At 47.6% G+C, this 13,230-nt stretch overlaps 1 protein-coding gene across 2 annotated transcripts in view; it reads left to right on the top strand.

The window, feature by feature from the left end:
* ALOX5 (arachidonate 5-lipoxygenase) overlaps positions 1 to 13,230 on the top strand; it is a 47,379-nt gene that overhangs the window by 14,276 nt on the left and 19,873 nt on the right. For both annotated transcript variants that reach the window (XM_015104505.4, XM_027962219.3), the window contains exon 4: positions 9,834 to 9,956. In XM_015104505.4, coding sequence (XP_014959991.2) covers positions 9,834 to 9,956 — 123 coding nt within the window. The remainder of the gene's footprint in view (positions 1 to 9,833; positions 9,957 to 13,230) is intronic.

The raw sequence follows: 13,230 nt of genomic DNA, 5'->3' as shown, positions 1-13,230 counted from the left end.
TGAATTACTGTCAGATTAACTTCCAGAGCTCACATAGCTGGGTCAGATCATCATTTTTCACTTTAAGAAATAATGACAAAATTCTCTTCCCAAAATTTCACAGCAGCTTTCAATCTCACCAGCGGCGTATGAAAACATGCTGTTGCCTAACCCTTCACTGATGCCTGATGACATCGGTTTTTCAAATTCTTAACAAAATGAATGGCTCTTACCCTAAAGTAAGAGCCCATTGCTGTCTTAATCTGCATGCCTCTGACCACTGGTGAGTTTAGCCTCTGCTTTGCTTCTTGCTTGGATTGCCTGTTTATGCCCTTTATTTTTCTAAGAGTTTATTATTAATCTAAAGGGGCTCTTCACATATTGGGAGAGTGTCCCTTTGTTATACGTAGAGTGTACGTCTCTTATTTTCTGTTGCTCTTGCCACAGATTTCAGCTCTTTATTTTCTTAATATATGCATTCTTTTTCTTTGTAACTTTTGGGTTTCCTGCTTTGCTTAGGAAGGCCCTCCCCATCCCAGGGTTACCTAAGTAGTCATATTTTTGTCTAATATTTTTATAATTTTATTCTTAACTTTAGGCTTTTATTTCAGCTGCTATGTATTTTTATGCACGATGTGAAATTGGAGTCAGATGTTTCTGGCATCATTTATTAAGTAATGAGCTTCTTCCTGCTGCTTTGGGATGGCGCCCACGGTACACGGAGCTGACGGGGCGACCACGTGTGAGGCTCTGCAGTCAATGCCTGGGTTCAGCCCCACTGACTGCCACCGAGAAAGCTGTTCAGCCTCTTTGCGCCTCGACTGCCCCATCTGTAAAGTGGGAGAAATAATAATACCACCTCGCAGGGTTCTGAATTAAATAGGTTCCACTATGGAAACACACAGACTAGCACTCGACACACAGAGAACACTGGGCAAGTGTCAGCTAGTTTCGTGTTATATTCACATACTCTCTTGGGTCTGTTTCTCTACCCCATGGCCCAGCACCATCTTTTGGTGATCAGAACTTTCTAATAAATGTGAATGGTTGTTTTGTTATCTCACTGTTCTTTTTAGTTTTTCATGATGAGAATTGCTTTGAATTACAAATAAATGTGTCCCGTACTGGCATTTTAATAATGTTCCATCTTCCCACCCCCTTAGATCTATCTGATGTCCTTCAGTAGAATTTCTAGTTTTATTCATGAAGTGCTTTCACCTTTCCAGTCACTTTATACCAACAGAAACTGTAGCTGTTACCATTCTAAGTGGGATGTTTTTTCCATTTTAAATGAATATTGCTGGGATAAAGATGAATTACTCATTTTCCACTATTTACTTTGCATTGACACCTTGCTAAACTATTTCATTGGTTCTAATTATTTTTAAGTGAGTCTTTTTAATTGCCTGGTTATTTGATCATGTTATAAAAATGATGACACTTTTGTCTCTTAGCTTACATTATTTACATCAGTGATGATTTTTTTCTTATTGCCCGAACAAAGTAACGGTAGCAAGGATGAACATCCTTTCTAAGTCTTAAGTTTTTAGAAAATGCCTTTCATGTTCTTATTTGTTCAATATGTTGTTTTTGATAAACACTCTTTGCTTATTTATTTGCTCAATAGATTTGCTACTGTTTTCTGATAAACAGTAACTTCATGCTTCATTTTAACATCATGTCTGTTTAGCTGAACTTGTTCAATTAGTATGGGACTTCCCTGGTGGCTCAGCAGCAAAGAATCCTCTTGCAATGCAGGAGGGGCAGGAGACACAGGTTAGATCCCTGAGTCAGGAAGATCCCCTGGAGGAGGGCATGGCAGCCCACTCCAGTATTCTTGCCTGGAGAATCCCATGGACGGAGAAACCCGACGGGCTACAATCCACGGGGTCACAACAAGCTGGACACTTGAAGCAACTGAGCGCGCACACGCGCACTTCCAGTTAATGGATGAAAATGTGGGAGGCATGATGTCCCAGTCCCTGCTTTCCGCACAACCCTCCTCACGAAAGTATTCCTCCTGCCCTCACGAATTCCTTGACTTGATGTAAGAGGCTTAAATGACGATCTGAACAGTGTCCGTTAAACAGCTGACACTGCCTCCCTGTTGGCACCGTGGCCAATGGGAAGCCTAATGACGGTTCGTTAGTTTCCTTTTCCGGAAGCTTGTGAGTTTGTAGGAGCAGCTCCCCTCCTCCCTCCACCTTTCTCCTATTTGGCATTTACAATATAATCAAATATATCTAGGAATGTCTTTTTTTCCTTTGTTATTTTTTCTGTATAGGATTTACTCAGAAAATTGAGGTCTCTTCAGCTTAAGGACGTCTTTCTCGGATTTCTTTGATTTTTACCCCTCCAGATGCTGCTCTCTGTCCTTTGGAGCGCGGGCTCTCCACACAGCGAAGCCTCTGCACCCAGCTTGCGTGTCTCCCGCGGTGTCTCCCATGGGTTCCACTTCTGTGTATGTCGCTGTTACAGTTTCTTCCATTTGGCACAAGGCAGTTCCTGTCATAGGACAGGTGCTCGATAGTTAGATGCTGAATAGATGCTGTCTTCCAGGAGACTGATCAGATCTCACAGTGACTAGTATTCTCTTCCCATTTTTCAGTTCAGAAATCATGTTTTATGGTTGCAGAAAGTCTTTTTAGATTCTAATTACATCTCCTTAAGTTCAAGCTGGTTTTAGAAAAGGCAGAGGAACCAGAGATCAAATTACCAACATCCGCTGGATCATGGAAAAAGCAAGAGAGTTCCAGAAAACATCTATTTCTGCTTTATTGACTATGCCAAAGCCTTTGACTGTGTGGATCACAATAAACTGTGGAAAATTCTGAGAGAGATGGGAATACCAGACGACCTGACTTGCCTCTTGAGAAAACTATATGCAGGCCAGGAAGCAACAGTTAGAACTGGACATGGAACAACAGACTGGTTCCAAATAGGAAAAGGAGTACGTAAAGGCTGTATACTGTCACCCTGCTTATTTAACTTGTATGCAGAGTACATCATGAGAAATGCTGGCCTGGAAGAAACACAAGCTGGAATCAAGATTGCCGGGAGAAATATCAATCACCTCAGATATTCAGATGACACCACCCTTATGGCAGAAAGTGAAGAGGAACTAAAGAGCCTCTTGATGAAAGTGAAAGAGGGGAGTGAAAAAGTTGGCTTAAAGCTCAGCATTCAGAAAAAGAAGATCATGGCATCCAGTCCCATCACTTCATGGGAAATAGATGGGAAACTGTGGAAACAGTGTCAGACTTTATTTTTGGGGGCTCCAAAATCACTGCAGATGGTGACTGCAGCCATGAAATTAAAAGATGCTTACTCCTTGGAAGAAAGTTATGACCAACCTATATAGCATATTCAAAAGCTGAGACATTACTTTGCCAACTAAGGTCCGCCTAGTCAATGCTATGGTTTTTCCTGTGGTCATGTATGGATGTGAGAGTTGGACTGTGAAGAAGGCTGAGCGCCGAAGAATTGATGCTTTTGAACTGTGGTGTTGAAGAAGACTCTTGAGAGTCCCTTGGACTGCAAGGAGACCCAACCAGTCCATTCTGATGGAGATCAGCCCTGGGATTTCTTTGGAAGGAATGATGCTGAAGCTGAAGCTCCAGTACTTTGGCCACCTCATGTGAAGAGTTGACTCATCGGAAAAGACTCTGATGCTGGGAGGGATTGGGGGCAGGAGGAGAAGGGGACGACCGAGGATGAGATGGCTGGATGGCATCACGGACTCGATGGACGTGAGTCTGAGTGAACTCCAGGAGATGCTGATGGACAGGGAGGCCTGGCATGCTGCGATTCATGGGGTCGCAAAGAGTCGGACACGACTGAGCGACTGAACTGAACTTGAGACCTCTGTAGCTCTCTCTCCTTATTCAGAAATTAAATGTCTTTTCTGCTTTTTGCTCCCGCTTCCTTGTTCAGCATGGTCTTCCCGGTGGCATGTGGTTTCTCTTTGCCTGCTTATCTATGGCTGTGACGGTCCTTGGCCCTTGCACAGGTCAGCCTGTCAGGGCTCTCAGGCACCGGTCCTTGAGTGAAAGGAACATAAGCGTTTGGTTCAGGTGCCAGTTGTAAACTGGCTGGCAAACTGCACTGTCTCCATGCACTGACAGGCTGTGGTCTCATGACCGCCCAAGGTGGAAGCATTTTGGAGGCTGGGGTCAGCGGGAGTCAGGGAGGTCCTGAGGAAATGTGCTCCAGGTAAACTCTGCACTTAAAAAAAAATGGGACTCCATTACCTGGCACATCTCCCCTCATTGACTAAGGGCTTGCATACTGAGAAAAGTCCAGCTCCACTAAGCTCTTACAATTGCTTAGAGCCCCTGGACTGCCAGTGGCTAAGAGAAAATGTTTAGTAATGTTTAAACTGATTTGACCAATAGTAATTGGTGGCACAGTGATAAAGAACTTGCTTGCCAATGCAGGAGACACAGGATATGGGGGTTCAATCCCTGGGTCAGGAAGATCCCCTGGAGGAGGAAACAGCAACCCACTCCTGTATTATTGCCTGAAAAACCTCATGGACAGAAGAGCCTGGCGGGCTACAGTCCACGGAATTGCAGAGTCAGACATGACTGAGCGATTGAGCACGCATGCACCCACAATTGATAGTTAACACCAGCGGGGCTACCAGACGACTGTCTTAGTTTTAGACATATATTGGAGATGCCTTGGAACGTTTTTTAAAACAAAGGAAAAAAATCAATGAATTGGTTGATATTTGTGCATTCACCTGCATTTTTAGTCTGGTTAATGTCCAGGCAATTGTGTTAATACAAACAGCAAAAGTAGAGGCTTTCTTAATGTCGAGGAGAATAGAACATTGTAAGTAAATCAATAGCAGGAAATGTAGGGTTCTATGCAACAGAAAACACTTTTCAAAATGCACCCTAGAGATTATAAGAGTGCTCATATCCAATTCCTGTTCACCTCTAATGATAATAATGAGAGGCTTACTGGACAAACAGTTCAGTTCAGTCACTCAATCGTGTCCTACTCTTTGCGACCCCATGAATCGCAGCACGCCAGGCCTCCCTGTCCATCACCAACTCCCAAAGTTCACTCAGACTCACGTCCATCGAGTCCGTGATGCCATCCAGCCATCTCATCCTCGGTCGTCCCCTTCTCCTCCTGCCCCCAATCCCTCCCAGCATCAGAGTCTTTCCCAATGAGTCCACTCTTTGCATGAGGTGGCCAAAGTACTGGAGTTTCAGCTTCAGCATCATTCCTTCCAAAGAAATCCCAAGGCTGATCTCCTTCAGAATGGACTGGCTGGATCTCCTTGCAGTTCAAGGGACTCTCAAGAGTCTTCTCCAACACCACAGTTCAAAAGCATCCATTCTTCGGCGCTCAGCCTTCTTCACAGTCCAACTCTCACATCCATACATGACCACAGGAAAAACCATAGCCTTGACTAGGCGGACCTTAGTCGGCAAAGTAATGTCTCAGCTTTTGAATATGCTATCTAGGTTGGTCATAACTTTTCTTCCAAGGAGTAAGCATCTTTTAATTTCATGGCTGCAGTCACCATCTGCAGTGATTTTGGAGCCCAATAAATAAAGTCTGACACTGTTTCCACTGTTTCCCCATCTATTTGCCATGAAGTGATGGGACCAGATGCCATAATCTTCATTTTCTGAATGTTGAGCTTTAAGCCAACTTTTCCACTTTCCTCTTTCACTTTCATCAAGAGGCTTTTTAGTTCCTCTTCACTTTCTGCCATAAGGGTGGTGTCATCTGCATATCTGAGGTTATTAATATTTCTCCCAGCAATCTTGATTCCAGCCTGTGCTTCTTCCAGGCCAGCGTTTCTCATGACGTTCTCTGCATAGAAGTTAAATAAGCAAGGTGACAATATACAGCCTTGACATACGCCTTTTCCTCTTTGGAACCAGTCTGTTGTTCCATGTCCAGTTCTAACTGTTGCTTCCTGGCCTGCATATAGGTTTCTCAAGACGTAGGTCAGGTGGTCTGGTATTCCCATCTCTTGAAATTTTCCACAGTTTATTCTGATCCACATAGTCAAAGGCTTTGGCATAGTTAATGAAGCAGAAATAGATGTTTTTTCTGGAACTCTCTTTCTTTTTCTTGTGTTTGGATGTTGGCAACTTTGAACTTTCTTGCTTTTGGATGTTGGCAGTTTGATCTCTGGTTCCTCTGCCTTTTCTAAAACCAGATTGATTGCTGAAGCCTGGCTTGGAGAATTTTGAGCATTACTTTACTAGCATGTCAGTGCAGTTGTGCGGTAGTTTGAGCATTCTTTGGCATTGGCTTTCTTTGGGATTGGAATGAAAACTGACCTTTTTCAGTCCTGTGGCCACTGCTGAGTTTTCCAAACTTGCTGGCATATTGAGTGCAGCACTTTCACAGCATCATCTTTCAGGATTTGAAATAGCTCCACTGGAATTCCATCACCTCCACTTGCTTTGTTTGTAGTGATGCTTTCTAAGGCCCACTTGACTTCACATTTCAGGATGTCTGGCTCTAGGTGAGTGATCACACCGTTGTGATTATCTGGGTCCTGAAGACCTTTTTTGTACAGTTCTTCCGTGTATTCTTGTAATACCTTCTGCTTCTGTTAGGTCCATACCATTTCTGTCCAAGGGTGAGCCCATCTTTGCATGAAATGTTCCCTTGGTATCTCTAATTTTCTTGAAGAGATCTCTAGTCTTTCCCATTCTGTTCTTTTCCTCTATTTCTTTGCATTGATGGTTGAGGAAGGCTTTCTTATCCCTCCTTGCTATTCTTTGGAACTCTGTATTCAGATGCTTATATCTTTCCTTTTCTCCTTTGCTTTTCACTTCTCTTCTTTTCACAGCTATTTGTAAGGCCTCCTCAGACAGCCATTTTGCTTTTTTTGCATTTCTTTTCCATGGGGATGGTCTTGATCCCTGTCTCCTGTACAATGTCACGAACCTCTGTCCATAGTTCATCAAGCACTCTGTCTATCAGATCTAGGCCCTTAAATCTATTTCTCACTTCCACTGTATAATCATAACAGGTTTGATTTAGGTCATACCTGAATGGTCTAGTGGTTTTCCCTACTTTCTTCAATTTAAGTCTGAATTTGGCAATAAGGAGTTCATGATCTGAGCCACAGTCTGCTCCTGGTCTTGTTTTTGCTGACTGTATAGAGCGTCTCCATCTTTGGCTGCAAAGAATCTGATTTTGGTGTTGACCATCTGGTGATGTCTATGTGTAGAGTCTTCTCTTGTGTTTGCTATGACCAGTGTGTTCTCTTGGCAAAACTCTATTAGCCTCTGCCCTGCTTCATTCTGTATTCCAAGATCAAATTTGCCTGTTACTCCAGGTATTTCCTGACTTTCTACTTTTGCATTCCAGTCCCCTATAATGAAAAGGACATCTTTTTGGGGTGTTAATTCTAAAAGGTCTTGTAGGTCTTCATAGAACCATTCAACTTCAGCTTCTTCAGCGTTACTTGTTGGGGCATAGGCTTGGATCACCATGATATTGAATGATTTGCCTTGGATCATTCTGTTGTTTTTGAGATTGCATACAAGTACTGCACTTTGGACTCTTTTTTGTTGACCATGATGGCTACTCCATTTCTTCTGAGGGATTCCTGCCCATAGTAGTAGATATAATGGTCATCTGAGTTAAATTCACTCATTCCAGTCCGTTTTAGAAGCAGAGACATTTCTTTGCTGACTAAGGTCCGTCTAGCTAAGGCTATGGTTTTTCCTGTGGTCATGTATGGATGTGAGAGTTGGACTGTGAAGAAGGCTGAGCGCCGAAGAATTGATGCGTTTGAACTATGGTGTTGGAGAAGACTCTTGAGAGTCCTTTGGACTGCAAGGAGATCCAACCAGTCCATTCTGAAGGAGATCAGCCTTGGGATTTCTTTGGAAGGAATGATGCTAAAGCTGAAGCTCCAGTACTTTGGCCACCTCATGCAAAGAGTTGACTCATTGGAAAAGACTCTGATGCTGGGAGGGACTGGGGGCAGGAGAAGAAGGGGACGACTGAGGATGAGATGGCTGGATGGCATCACGGACTCGATGGACGTGAGTCTGAGTGAACTTTGGGAGATGGTGATGGACAGGGAGGCCTGGCATGCTGTGATTCACGGGGTCGCAAAGAGTCAGACATGACTGAGCGACTGAACTGAACTGATTCCTCGAATGTCGATGTTCACTCTTACCATCTCCTGTTTGACCACTTCCAATTTGCCTTGATTCATGGACCTAACATTCCAGGTTCCTATGTAATATTGCTCTTTACAGCATCAGACCTTGCTTCTATCACCAGTCACATCCACAACTGGGTATTGTTTTTGCTTTGGCGTCATCCCTCAGTTCTTTCTGGAGTTATTTCTCCACTGATCTCCAGTAGCATATTGGGCACCTACTGACCTGGGGAGTTCCTCTTTCAGTATCCTATCACTTTGCCTTTTCATACTAATCATGGGATTCTCAAGGCAAGAATACTGAAGTGGTTTGCTGTTCCCTTCTCCAGTGGACCACGCTCTGTCAGACCTCTCCACCAGACCCGCCCGTCTTAGGGGGCCCCACACGGAATGGCTCAGTTACATTGAGTTAGACAAGGCTGTGGTCCGTGTGATCAGATTGGCTAGTTTTCTGTGATTATGGTTTCAGTATGTCTGCCCTCTGATGCCCTCTCGCAACACTTACCATCTTACTTGGGTTTCTCTTACCTTGGACGTGGGGTATCTCTTCACGGCTGCTCCAGCAAAGCGCAGCCGCTGCTCCTCACCTTGGACGAGGTCACCCCTCCTGACCTTGAATGTGGAGTAGCTCCTCTCGGCCCTCCTGCACCCGTGCAGGACGCCTCAAAAAACACTGGGAATTTTGTGATGGTAAAAGTGCAAGATGATAGTAAAGGGCTGCAAGACCTTTAATGACCTGTAACTCAATGTTTTACTTCCCTCTCACAAGAGAGATTAAAAAGAAAAGATAATTAGGAATACAAATGGAAAAGCTGAAATCCCAGAATGTAAATTTTGGTTTTAAAGCAAATATAAGGTCGTTCTCCCTGCCCTAAAGAAGTTAACAGATTTTTGGTTTGGTTTGCTTCTGTAGTAAGCAAAAAGAGCATTTTTAAAAGACTTAGAGAATTCTCTGGCAGTCGAGTAATTAAGACTCTGAGCTTCCACTGCAAGGGGCTGGGTTTAATCCGTGGTTGGGGAACTAAGACCCCGCAAACCATATGACATGGCAAAAAAAAAAAAAAAAAAAATTTAAATGCCCAGTGCTGCAGGATAAATTTCAAGGACAACAGACTCTAAACCTTTGGGCGGTGGGGTACATGCCCGTGTTTGGGGGGAGCTCTTTTGACTAGCAATGTCTGAACCCGCTATTGGCAGCTGTCTGTGCCTGGAGGTCCTTGCCAGCCACCCTGCTGCCTGTGCCCCGTGTGAAGGCATGACCACTGTCCCCTTTCCCCTGACCGCCACACACGATACAAGGGTGTTGACCAAGCTGGTGAGACACTGGATGTCCAGGTCAGATGTGGGGACAGCCTATACCACTTCCAACTCCAGTGAGCAGCAAGGCACTCACTGGGGGCATCGCCCTTGAATGTCACCCCCCAAAAATGAGGTCTTCTGATGCTCTCTGTATGCACCTACCATCCAGTCCTCTGCTGGAAGCCCAGCCTCAGGTTTAGGAGACCTTAGGCCTCCCACTGGGAGGCTCAGCACTCAGCAGGGTGGGGGGCTACCTGACCCTGGGAGGCATCCCAATACCTCACTGGGCACACGCTCAGCCACAACGCGGTCACCTGATAGGCAGTCTTCAGCCTGAGGGGCCGGTCCAGAGGCCAGACACTGAATCCTGTTTTTTCTCCTCCCCTTTCACACTCAGATGGATGGAGTGGAACCCTGGCTTCCCACTGAGCATCGATGCCAAATGCCACAAGGACTTACCGCGAGATATCCAGTTCGACAGCGAGAAAGGAGTGGACTTTGTTCTGAACTACTCCAAAGCGTAAGCGAGAACTTGAGCAGCTGGGGCCAGAGGCAGGACTCCCATTCCTCCCCTCATGGGGGTCTCGGGCTGAGGGGGCAGCTCTGCTGAGCAACTCCTCCCAAATCACTTGATTACCTCCTGGTCATAGCATGGATCCTGAACACACAATCCCAGGGGAACCTGTGTGTAAACAAAGTCACAGCACACAGGACTCTAAATGCCAAACAGAGCTGTTTTCAGCCCAGAGTGAGGGTCTTTACCTGGAGTGTTTCATCTCTCCGTGGACCAATTCCAGGGTAGACAAGGTGTAAGCTGTCCCCTGACTGGCAGGGTCCTGCAGTAATAAAGGCCAGCAGGCCAGATGGCTCACGCGCGTCTCTGTTCGTCTTTCACTGCAGCCCCATGAGGCGGGCACAGTTCTTAACCTCGTTCTGCAGTTGGGGAATCGGAAGTCAGATACTTGCCCGACAGCTCCTGCTGATAAATGGCAGCGATCTGACTTATGTGCTCCTTCTTGGCAGCTGAATTACTGACGGTTTTCAGAGACTCCTTGGGTGCTTGTTACCAACATGGAGCCCCAGGCCCACCCCGGGGCTAGTGAAGGGGTCTTTGAATCAGTACACTGGCACTTTAGGGAATTCTCCCAGTCATGCTAATCTGGAAGACCCTAAATCCACGGATGTGCTCCCTGACCAAGCCTTGGACTGCCCCGAGGCGCTTCAGCACCTCCTGGTGCCGGCACTGCCTACCGCCAGGGAGAGAGTGTCCCCAGGTGGGCCCTTGCCTCGGCTCGGCATAACCAGGAGGCAGACAGGTTGAGAAGTGCTCATTCAGTTAGCCTCTGTGGCGACGTTTGCTTAGCTGCAGAGCTTCTCCCCTCAAGAAGTTACCGTATGTGGTCGAACTTCTGCACCTCTGTGAAGAAAGGGTGGGAGGCCGCACCCCCGGGTCTTGCTCCTGGGGACATTTGAGAAAAACCCTACACAGACACACACACAGCCTGACAAGCAAACTCTGCAGGGAACCCCTCATATCAGAGAGACCCAGAGATCCAGTTTATCTGTCTTCCTGAGGCTGCGTCTCTGGGAGGAAGAAAGTAACAAGGGCCTGCCACCTGCCACGCCCCTAGTCAGTGCCAGGCTGTAGCTGTGGGTGCTTTCTCCATAGAATTGTCTGCTTTAGCCTTCATGGCGACCCTGGGGGGAAAGCTATTAATCTATTAAAATTATAACACATGTTATCTCGTCTCTAATACCCTTTACAAGCAAGAGGTCACCTTATCTAGAGCCTGGAAAGCAGTGGCCATTTCAGATTCTAGCTGCGCCATCTTGGGAGAGGTTTTTAAGTTTCCTGACTTAAAGGTTCTCTGACTATGAAGTAAGGCCGATGCTGCCTAACGGCCAGAATTGTTGTGAGACTGAAATGAAGTCACGCAGGCACTGCCGCTGTGGGGAGGTCTAGCACACGGTAGGGTGTGGCCTCTAGTAGCTCCGTCTGGGTGACTGGGGGGCCTCCTCCTCCTTCCTGAGCGCAGGGAAGGAGACGCCACCCAGGGCCCTGTCACTGCCCGTTTGCCGGCTCCTCTGGGCTCCCTCCACCCCCGTGGAAGCTGGCCCAGAGCAGGCCATCTGCGGCTCAGCCTTTGACAAATGTTTATTGAGCTCCTGGGAGCGGGGGCCTGAGACGAATCAAAAGCAGTCCAAGAAGCTCACAGTGTAGTGGAGACAGAGCTGTGGGCGGCTCATCGCGATGGCACCGGATGGGTATTCCTTAGGAAAGGAGCACTGGGGAGGCGGGAGGCAGGGAGGGAGCTCGGAGGCAGCATCAGGCAAGAGCTTTCTGAGAGGGAAGCCTGACCCGGGTCTTGAAGGCTGCGTAGGAGCTCACCAGGCTGACTGCAGGAGGAGAGGGCTGGCATTCGGGCAGCGACAGCTCCATGACCCGTGAGGACTGGGGCTGGGGGCCTGTGTAGGGCAGTGGGGCTGGGGCTGCCAGTGCAGGGAATGGGGCAAGGGTCCCAGCCTTTACTGGGATGAGGCTGCAGGACTAAGGGTTTGAAGCGCCCTCACCAGGGGCGAGGTCCCTGGGGGTCAGTGTTTTAGTGTCAAGGAAAGAGAAGCTGCTTTGTCAGATGCTTTGGGGAGGTGAGGGGAGTTTAGAGCTGACGCTGTGGATACAGTGACTAGGATGTGACGCCCAGTGCCCTGGAGGAGAGCACTCGGGGACAGCAGGGGCGAGGAAGCAAAGAGGAACCAGTACCTACAGATTCCTTGGCGAACTGAGTGTGAAGGAAGAAAGGGATGAGCGAATTAGACAGCAGGACCCCAGGAAGGAGAGGGCGGGAAGGAGGCGCGAGCGCTGTGCCGTAGCCTGGATTGTGCGCTTACCCACCGGTCCCCCCAGAACACCATAGCTGAAGACTACAGACTTTAATATTAACAGGAAGTGATGGCCAGGTGCTAGTCACTAATATTTGCTGAACTCATTTACATACCAGTGCTTTTTGTATATCATGTCAGCCCTGTGAGGCAGGGACAATCATCACACCCACTTCTGGGCACAGAAGGTTAAGGATTTGCCTGAGACCATGCTTCTGGGAAGAGATGGGGCTAGGGTCTTCAGCCAGGCTGTGGCGACCTGCATCCGTCTCAACTGTCCTCTTTGGTCTTGGCCTGGGCTTGCACGTGGACTCCAGCCCCACTCAGGATTCTTGTGTCCAGACCCCAGCAGTGGAGCTGGGGCTCCAAGACCCTCTGGTCCATCCCCTCTGTGGTCAGAAGGGGAAAAGGTGTCCACCCTGCAGGTGGCAGCCCTACTGCCCTGAAGGTCCCTGATCTGACCTGACCTGGGTCCTGGCCTGCCTGCCCACAGCTCCCTCCATAGAGGCGCCACTCTGCCCTTAGCTAACCTTGGCTGGTGTTTACTATGGAAAACAGACCCAGGGAGGAGATCCTCAGGGCCCTTCCCTCTTGGACCTCCGCCTTTGGACAGCCCGGTTTCCACGCCACTTCTGGGTAACTGGCAAGTTTCTTCAGAGCCACCTGCACTGCCTGGAACGGGGCTGGCCCTGTTCAGTAAGCTTGGCCCCCCCACCCCAAAGAGAAAAACCATGAAATGCGAAATGGAGAAGCTGTTCAACGAAGGAAAGGGGTGGAGGGGGTGGAGGAAGGAGGAGCTCCCGCCTCTGTCAGCGCAGGGCCTGCAGCTGTGCCCAGCCCGGGCCAGCAAGCGTCTCCATGTGAGCTCCCACCTGGCTGTGTCTACATCTGGTTCTGCTTTTACCTGGCTGTGC

This window comes from Ovis aries, chromosome 25, assembly GCF_016772045.2.
Source record: "Ovis aries strain OAR_USU_Benz2616 breed Rambouillet chromosome 25, ARS-UI_Ramb_v3.0, whole genome shotgun sequence".
In the NCBI taxonomy this organism is placed as follows: domain Eukaryota; kingdom Metazoa; phylum Chordata; class Mammalia; order Artiodactyla; family Bovidae; genus Ovis; species Ovis aries.
Note: the sequence above shows the minus strand (reverse complement) of the source record. Positions and strands in the feature narration are given on the sequence as shown.